We start from the raw sequence: 8,381 nt of genomic DNA on the forward strand, positions 1-8,381 counted from the left end.
AGACAATTCCAGGGCTGTGACAATCCCAGGGGAACTGGCAGTCAGAGTAGAGATCTTTCTGGTAGGGAGGAGGGAAACAAGCCCTCTGCAGCTAATTCACTGCCCAGTCATTGGCGATCCACTGGGGATGTTCCCCCTGCTGTGTAGCTCTTCCTGGGTACATGTTCTGCATGCACTGGGTCAGAGAGGACCCACTGGATGGAATCATACATTTGTTACTGTGGATTCTAAAATAATCTATTACTAGGCTTGTGAACTGGTTTGCAGTGTCAAATGATCACCAAATCATCACAAGTAGTTTTTTCCCCTTCTTTTTTTTTCCTTTTTTTACATCCAAATCTGTGACCATGAAACTGGGCATTTAGATGCCATGCTGTCATTTGGAGGCAGGTAGGCAGGAAGATCAGTGTGAAAATCTGAAGGAACAAAGTGGTTTTTTCCTGCAGAATTTACTGTTTCTCAGCAAATCCATTATGTAGCCTGTGGAGTTTTTCAACTCAGGGAATGCCTATGTGTCTGTGACTTTTCATTTGGAATAATTGATTTAAGAATTGATAAGCTGCTTTGCCTGGAGGATTGCACTAACAAAGTCGATTCCTTCAGGATGCTCAGAAGATTTAATGCTGCTTGTGCTTTCGGAAATTATTTAGCCACTTACATGTAACGATGTTGCTTTTAGCTTCTCAGACAGGGCTTAGTCTGGTCTTATGCTTGTTGAGGATGTTCACTTGCCAGGTCATGATCCACAGCTATTTTTTAATACCTCCAGCATGTTCCAAATTAAAATAGGAGCTCGCTTGTGTACACATTTACAAGACTCATAATACCACTATAGGTATCAATGCCCTCTTACAAATTTCACATTGCTGAAGGCTCTTCCCCCCATTCTGTATAACTGATATAGTTTACCTTTTAAATAAAAGCTTAAAAAGTTTAATAGAACATTTCATTTGCAACTCACATACTTTCTGCAGCACTTATTACCTGGCAAGGCAATTATGTGGTGAAGAATAGAAAATGAAGCAATATGCTGGCCCTTTGCGTCCATGCGTATGTATTTGAATTCATGCACCTTCCACTCACAGATTTAACTTTTAGAAACCTGGAGGAGGAATGGTTAGTATCTAAAGAATTCTGTGCATACTGACACTTTATTTAAAAAGAGACATTTGTCTAAGAGGCAAAATTAGGGGATAATAATTAACCTGAGAATGAAAAAAAATCTGATAACGGGGGTAGTTGGAGGATATGATTTTGCACCATGCAAGGTAGGGATTGTTTTCTCAGTGTCTTGTTATTTTTGTTTGGAGATGCTATTTTCTTTGTGAAGAATATGTTTGAAAATCTAACTCACCCTACCCAAATGCACATTTTATCTCAAGTCAAGAACCCCGTATGCTCACACTGCCAATCTGTTCACAATTTAAAATGAACAGTGTTTTAGATTTCATGTGGCATCGGGCCAAATAGCTGCCGTTGGCTGCATGCTGACAATTTACAGGACTGCTAGGATTACATATGCCCTGGAGCCATCCCCAGCATGTGAGGAAGCATTCAAAATCAGCTGAAGTTCTCATTTACATGCTGCTTTTGTATCTGTACAGTGAGCATCATTTATCATGTTGATGTATGCTCAGAATGGACCTGGATTAAACTACAGTTCCCACTGCAAGAATACACTTTGTGATACAATTTATTGGGTCTTTGCATCAATCACAAGAAGTCCAATGTTCCCTCTAAGCTGTGGAGTCTTGGGAGCAGAAATTCGACTTTGTGAGCTACTGACATTAAAGTTGTGAGCAAGTGATTTAGCTACTGCATAAACTAGTTTGCTCCAGAGCCATCCTTTGTGAGCTAAGACAAAAATGTGTGAGCCGGAGGCTAAAAAACTGTGAGCTAGCTCACCCTAACTCAGCTTAGAGGGAACACTCATTCCAAACCAAAGAGAGCAGTTTATAGGCGCTATTCTGGATTCCGTGGCTTGTAGAGCCTATCTTCCAAACGACAGGGTGGATGCCCTCCTCAGTCTCATTTGTCAAATAAAGTCTTGGGTCTCTGTGTTCTCAGTCCAACGTCTTCTAGGATTGATGGCAGCCACCACCTCCATCATAGTCTCTGCCAAACTAAAGATGCGACCTCTCCAGCTGTGGTTTCTCCGAAATTTCAACCCGTTGACGCAACCCCAAACGGCTCTGCTGTGTCCTCCAGATGCTGTCTGACAGTCCCTAACTTGGAGGGAACAACCGCTTCCAACTCTGGCTCTTTCTTTGACAATGGATGCATCCCTATGGGGCTGGAGGGCCCACCTCAGCGGCCTTTGCGTGGGAGACAGGTGGGAACCTCAGCTTCTACATCATCACATCAGTTACTTGGAACTCATGGCCATCAAGTTTGCCCTCCACTCTTTTCAGCCACTCCTTCTCAGAAAGTCAGTTGTCATCCTTACGGACAACACAACTGCTCTAAGTCACATCAGCCATCAGGGCGGGATTGTGTCATGCCACCTTTGCCTTCTGGCCCTAGACCTCTGGGATGGGTGCATATCCAAGGGCATTCATATCTCTGCTGCTCACATTCCTGGGCTCCTCAACGTTGATATTCTCAGCAGGGGGGGCACGTCTCCATGAATGGGAACTGAACTGGCATTAGCTCTGTCTCGCCGTTGGGGGTACTCCATGGTGGATGTCTCTGCCTCCAGACTAAACAAGAAATGCCTTCTGTTCTGCTGCCAAGGGGTTCCAATCCCTGGGAGTTGGCCTACTGTACCCGTGGGACCGGAATTTCCTCTTTCTGTTTCCGCCTCTGCTCCTGCTAACCAGAGTGATCCACAAGATCGTGATGGACGAGGCAAACTGCGTTTTGGTCGCCCCGTGGTGGCCGAGACAGGCATGGTTCCCTTTCCTTCTCCGTCTCGCCTGATGGCGCTTCCACCACTTTCCACCGGCCCAAGATCTCCTCATTGCATCCAAGGGTTGCCTCAGCCACCACAACGTCCCTCAGCTGAAGTTGACTGTCTGGAGAATCACTTTCCTGAATTCTCTAAGCGTGTCTCCACAGTGTTGATGAACAGCAGAAAATCTTCTATGCCTTATAAGTTCTACCCTTATAAGTAGTCTAACTTTCTTACCTTTTTGGGCTCTATGCAAGCCTCTGCTGAATCTGTGGGCCTCGGTCGTATTTTTGACTTCATGTTGTCCTTGGCGGATTCTGGCCTCAACTCACTCTTCCCTATGTGTATATCTAGCTGCCATATCTGCTCGTCATTGTTTAGTGGATGGTTTTTCAGTCCCCCCCCCCCATCCAACTACCAAACGTTTTCTAAAAGTCCTCTTTCACCTTTATCCTCCTGTTAAGACTCTCTGTTCAACTCTGGGATCTGCGTTACTTTACCGGGAAGCCCTTTGAACTGCTGGCTGTTTGTGACCTCAAGTTTGTGTTCTGGAAGACTGCCTTTTTGGTTGCAATCACTTCGGCTAGGAGGGTTGGAGAACTCCTAGCTCCCCGATGGGATCCCCCGTTTCTTTGTTTTCTGCCGAACGTTATTCAATTGACCTCTGACATCTCTTTTCTTCCAAAAGTTGTCTGAGTTTCACCTGCATTCGGAATTTTTTCTGCTGGATCTCTTCCTTTCTGCTGCTGCAGAGGAATGGCTTATGCGCTGCTTGGAGGTTAAGAGGGCGCTCCTCTTCTATTTGGACAGGACCCGTGCTATGCACAAGGATCCACATCTTTTCTTCGCTTATGCTAGTCACAGACCGGGCACTAAAATTACGGCCCAAAGAATCTCCGAGTGGATTGTTGGCACAATATGGTTGTGTTATTTGCTGGTGAAATGCCCACTTCCTGGTCCACTCCGAGCCCATTCGACTAGAGCGCTGGCTACCTCGGCTGCTTTCCTCAAAGGGGTTCCCTTGGTTGACATCTGCAATGCCATTACCTGGTCGGCTCCTACCACTTTCATCAAGCATTGTGCTCTGGACATTCGGGCATGCCAGTGGACAAGTGACGGATGTCAAGTCCTGGCCTCTTCATGGAACTGACCGGCTGTCAGCACCCTCCTCCAGGTGAGCCACTGCTTGCTATTCTCCCATAGAGGTGATGCACAGAGACCATGACGAAGATAAACAGGTTGCGTAAATGTAACTGATGACCTCTGAGTGGTCATCTGTGTATCCACACTGCCCTTCCTCCCTTCCCCACTGCTGTCAGCTCTTTGCTTCTGAGCTGTTCGGCGGTCAGGAGGAAACTGGCGGGATATCAGCACCCCTTTGGACGTGCACGGTGGGGTTCCTGCACATGCCGGGCCGGGCGAGGCGCGAAAATTGTATAGAACTTTATAGATCACTGATTTGGGGTCAGCGCAGGTGCATTACCCATAGGTGTGAATGCACAGATGACCACTCAAAGATCACCCGTTACAGGTAAGCAACCTGTTTTTATCCCTGGCCTGAAGGATGTCCGTTTAGCCTCAACCAGTCCTGGCCCCCACCTGGTGGAACAAGCTCCTGCGTGGGATCAGGGCCCTGCGGGACTTATTACAGTTCCACAGGGCCTGTAAGACGGAGCTGTTCCACCAGGCCTTCAGTTGATGTGACGGACATCCAATCCCATGGCCTCCTGTGCAAAGCGTCCCTACTATATTCGCCCATGGTTACCATCTATCGAGCTGCTGGGGCTAATATATAAATGCATGTCGCCATTTTTAGTTAACTTAATTTTAATCTAAATTTGTTTTCAATTGAATGTTTTCATATCTGATCATTGCCTGTAATCAGGGGTCATTTCGTAGAAAAAGAGGTGCAGGAGCTCATTAGCATAGCTCATTAACATAACTTGTTTGCCTATGCCACACCCCCTTACCTCACCGGAAGTGTGCAGGGGCTCCACTGGACTCTTTTGGATTGCTAGCTATTGGGGGGGGGGAACGTGCAGATCTGTCCTCGCAGAGGAGGGAGAGCTTGTACCTGAATAAACCTTGGTCTTAAAGGTGCCACTGGACTGTTTTGGACCGGGGGGAGCTCTGCAACTTACCTGGCTGCTTCTTGCTCTGACTGAGGGCTGCTGGGAGCAGGGGGTGGGGCTTGTTGCATGTGCCCGCCCCCTGGGCTCTTTCCTGCCGGAGCGCCGCTCCTGTGCGCTCCTGCAGGAAATGACCCCTGCCTGTAATGTTGATGAAATCCTGACGTCACCTGCCCTGAGCCCGCTTGTGGGAAGGGTTGGAGACAAATGTAAAATATATATATAAATAAATAAATTAATTAAAGGAGCTGAGCCAGCACAGCATCTTTAGCCTTGTGTGTGCCCTCTGCTCCTGACCACTCAGTCTGACTGTCCCATCGACCCGCAGGATGTGAAGGCCCAGCGTTCGATGCCTCTGATTGGCTTCGAGGTGAACCTCCCCGAACCCGGGGAGCGGGTGGATCGCCGCCATGCCTTCCGGATCAGCCAGAGCCACCTGTGCTGGTATTTCAGCCCCGAGACCGAGGAGCTAAGACAGCGATGGATGGAGGTGCTGAGCCGAGCGGGCCGCGGAGAAGAAGGCAAGGGGCCCCCTTCCATCCTCGAGGCAGACGAAGATACGGAGGCGGAGGCAACCTGACAGGGGAGGCTGGGGGGATTCGGAAGGACTGACTCTGACTGCCCCGGGGGCCCGCTCCCCATTCTCTGACCAGGATACTTGAACGCTTTTCTCTCTCCAGCACTTTCTCCCCTTTGTCAGCATTATCATGGGTCCCCCTCCTGCCTCTTTCCCGTAAGGACCTGTACTTAGCCACGATATTCCCTGCCACCGATCGCTGCAGAAGCCGTGTACCTGCGCTGAGATTGCTGGGGGATGATCTGGATTCCTCGCCTGATTTGGGGTCAGCAAAACCACCCTCTGGCTGCTTCCACACGGAAGGATGCTCCACACAACTATTGTCGCCACAGCCGGTGCACAGGCGTGTGCGTTAGTGATGGAGCTTCTATCAATGGGAATCTTCTCTGCATTTCTCAGTCTCTTTTTCTGGCTTTTCCCATCCACACATGCTCTGCAGCAGCTTCGCATTGGGTCTTGGGGGCCCGGTCGCCATGGCTACTGTGGTGATCCACCGTCCTTTTCTTTTGTCCTTTCTTCGTGCATGCGCTACAGGGCTATAATGACTCTAATAAAAATTTCAGATGGAATAGATCAGTGGCAACAGACAGTTATAGCACTATAGGAAAAAAGTCCTTCCGTGGTGCTATAGCAGTTAACCAGTTTTTGGTTGCGTTCAGACTGGCAGTTTGGCCCGATATAGGTATATTTCACAAACGGATTAAATGGGGCCCGGTTACACAGCCACATCTGTCAGGTGTTCCCCAGGCATACTCACCCCGTCAGAGGACGACTTGGAGCTGGGTTAAAAAGCCACCACCTCCAAACTGGTGTTTTTGTTTTGCCGTGCATTCATTGCACATGGCCAGATGTCTTGAGGGAGTGCACGCAGAACGGATTTGGCACTCTGAACCTGCAGATCCATTATGCTGCTATGGAGAGGTGTTTTTAAAAAATGCCTATATGTGCATGTGTGTGCATGCGCGCCAGCGCATATTTGCATATGCGGCACGTGCACACTTATGCCCGCACGTGAATTTTGAACTTTTTTTGCAGTGCACTCCATGGCTGAGGCTCTGCAATAGTGGATGCTTGACCACGGGATGTCTCCGTGGGTAACCTGCAGCAGGCTGTGCTGTGTGGCTGATATGCTCCGCAACACTTTAAACTGGTTCAATTAGAGGTGGCACCGTATTGTGCCAAACTGCCAATCTGAACACAACCTTTAAAAGTCCTCAAAAAGCCCTCTAGTGGTGTTTATGGTGCTATAGCAATTAATTAATTTTAGAAAGCTAGCTCTATATATGGCAGGGCAGCAGGAAAAATGGTGCCCGTGAGCAGCCAACAGTGGGGGAAATGGTGCTGATGCAGGCATTGCCTTTGCAGGACAGGAAAACGCATGGCATTGTTTCCACGCGCAATGCTAACCACTTGGGCTACATTCTTTGCCAAACAACAAGAGTAAAGCCGGAAAAGAGTGTATTAAGGATGGGGAAAACCTGGAATTGGGACAATTGCAGGTTGATGTCCTACAGAAGCTCCCACCCCTCCTCCAAAAAAATTGCTCCAGTTTGAGTCAAAAGTGGAGAAAAACTTCCGTGTGGAAGCGGCTTCTCTCTCCCCAGAGAAAACAAGATCGAAGAGGGGGATTTTTCATTGCTTCTCTTCTGCCTCTCTCTGTGTTCCTCCTCCCCTCCCCATCTTTTGCAGTAGGGACCAAGATCTGTTCTTCCATCCAGTAGGGCTTGTTTGGCACTTACTGGTCACCTCCGTATTTTGGGAGTGGGGAAAGGAGCGGAAAGATCAGTGCGGAACGGTTCTTCCAGTGGATTTGGAAGAGTGTGGGAGGCCCCGTATTGACCGTGGGATTTTTCTAATGCGGTCCTCCTTCCCACTAAAGGCTCATCTCATCGTACGTCAGATTGAACCAATGGGCTGTCCTTTGTTATGACTTGAAACCTCTGTCTCTGGAACCAGAACCGGCTTTAATTCCCTGCTGACTCGGAGATAAGGGCTAGTTTGAAATGAAAGGATCTGTGGTCTTTCTCTTGCTATGCCAGGGGTCCCCAACCTTTTTTTACTCCTGTGGGCGCCTTTGGGATTCTGACACAGCATGGCAGACGCAGGCACGAAATGGCTGCGACAGGAGGTGGAGCCAAGTCACCGAACAGCAGCCGCGGCTTACCCTCAACCGTAGCGTGAGGATCTTCATGTTGCGGTGTCAGCTGCTGCCAGTTTGGTGTAGTGGTCAAGTGCGAGGACTCTAATCTGGGAGAACCGGGTTTGATTCCCCACTCCTCCACATCCAGCTGCTGGATGACCTTGGGCGAGCCCTAGTTCTGTCAGAGCTGTTCTTGAAAAAGAGCATTTTCTGTCAGAGCTCTCTCAGCCCCGCCTACCCCACAGGGTGCCTGTTGTGGGGAGGGGAAGGGAAAAGAGATTGTGAGCCGCTCTGAGACTGCCTTGGGGAGTGAAGGGCAGGGTATAAACCCAATCTCTTCTTCTTCTTCTTTTACCTCACAGGGTGTCTGTTGTGGGGAGGGGAAGGAGTTTGTAAGCCGCTCTGAGACTCCCTTGGGGAGTGAAGGGCAGGGTATAAATCCAGTCTCTTCTTCTTCTTTTACCTCACAGGGTGTCTGTTGTGGGGAGGGGAAGGGAAAGGAGTCTGTAAGCCCCTCTGAGACTCCGAGTGAAGGGCGGGGTATAAATCCAATCTCATCTTCTTCTTCAAAATATATGCACAGCAGTCAATTCTCCAGGGGCCAACAGCCCCGACTGGCCCCGCTCACTTTCTAAAAACATTTGG

The 8,381-nt window shown here is 48.9% G+C and overlaps 1 protein-coding gene across 1 annotated transcript in view; it reads left to right on the forward strand.

Moving 5' to 3' along the window:
- Window positions 1-6,026, forward strand: part of LOC107110670 (FYVE, RhoGEF and PH domain-containing protein 1-like) — a 32,016-nt gene extending 25,990 nt beyond the window's left edge. The window contains exon 13 of the mRNA XM_015411470.1: window positions 5,348-6,026. Within this exon, the coding sequence (XP_015266956.1) occupies window positions 5,348-5,599 (252 nt within the window). The 3' untranslated portion in view covers window positions 5,600-6,026. The remainder of the gene's footprint in view (window positions 1-5,347) is intronic.
- Window positions 6,027-8,381: the final 2,355 nt, after the last annotated feature.

Source organism: Gekko japonicus, unplaced genomic scaffold (genome assembly GCF_001447785.1).
Source record: "Gekko japonicus isolate JY-2015 unplaced genomic scaffold, Gekko_japonicus_V1.1 scaffold4515, whole genome shotgun sequence".
NCBI classification, from domain to species: Eukaryota; Metazoa; Chordata; class Lepidosauria; order Squamata; family Gekkonidae; genus Gekko; species Gekko japonicus.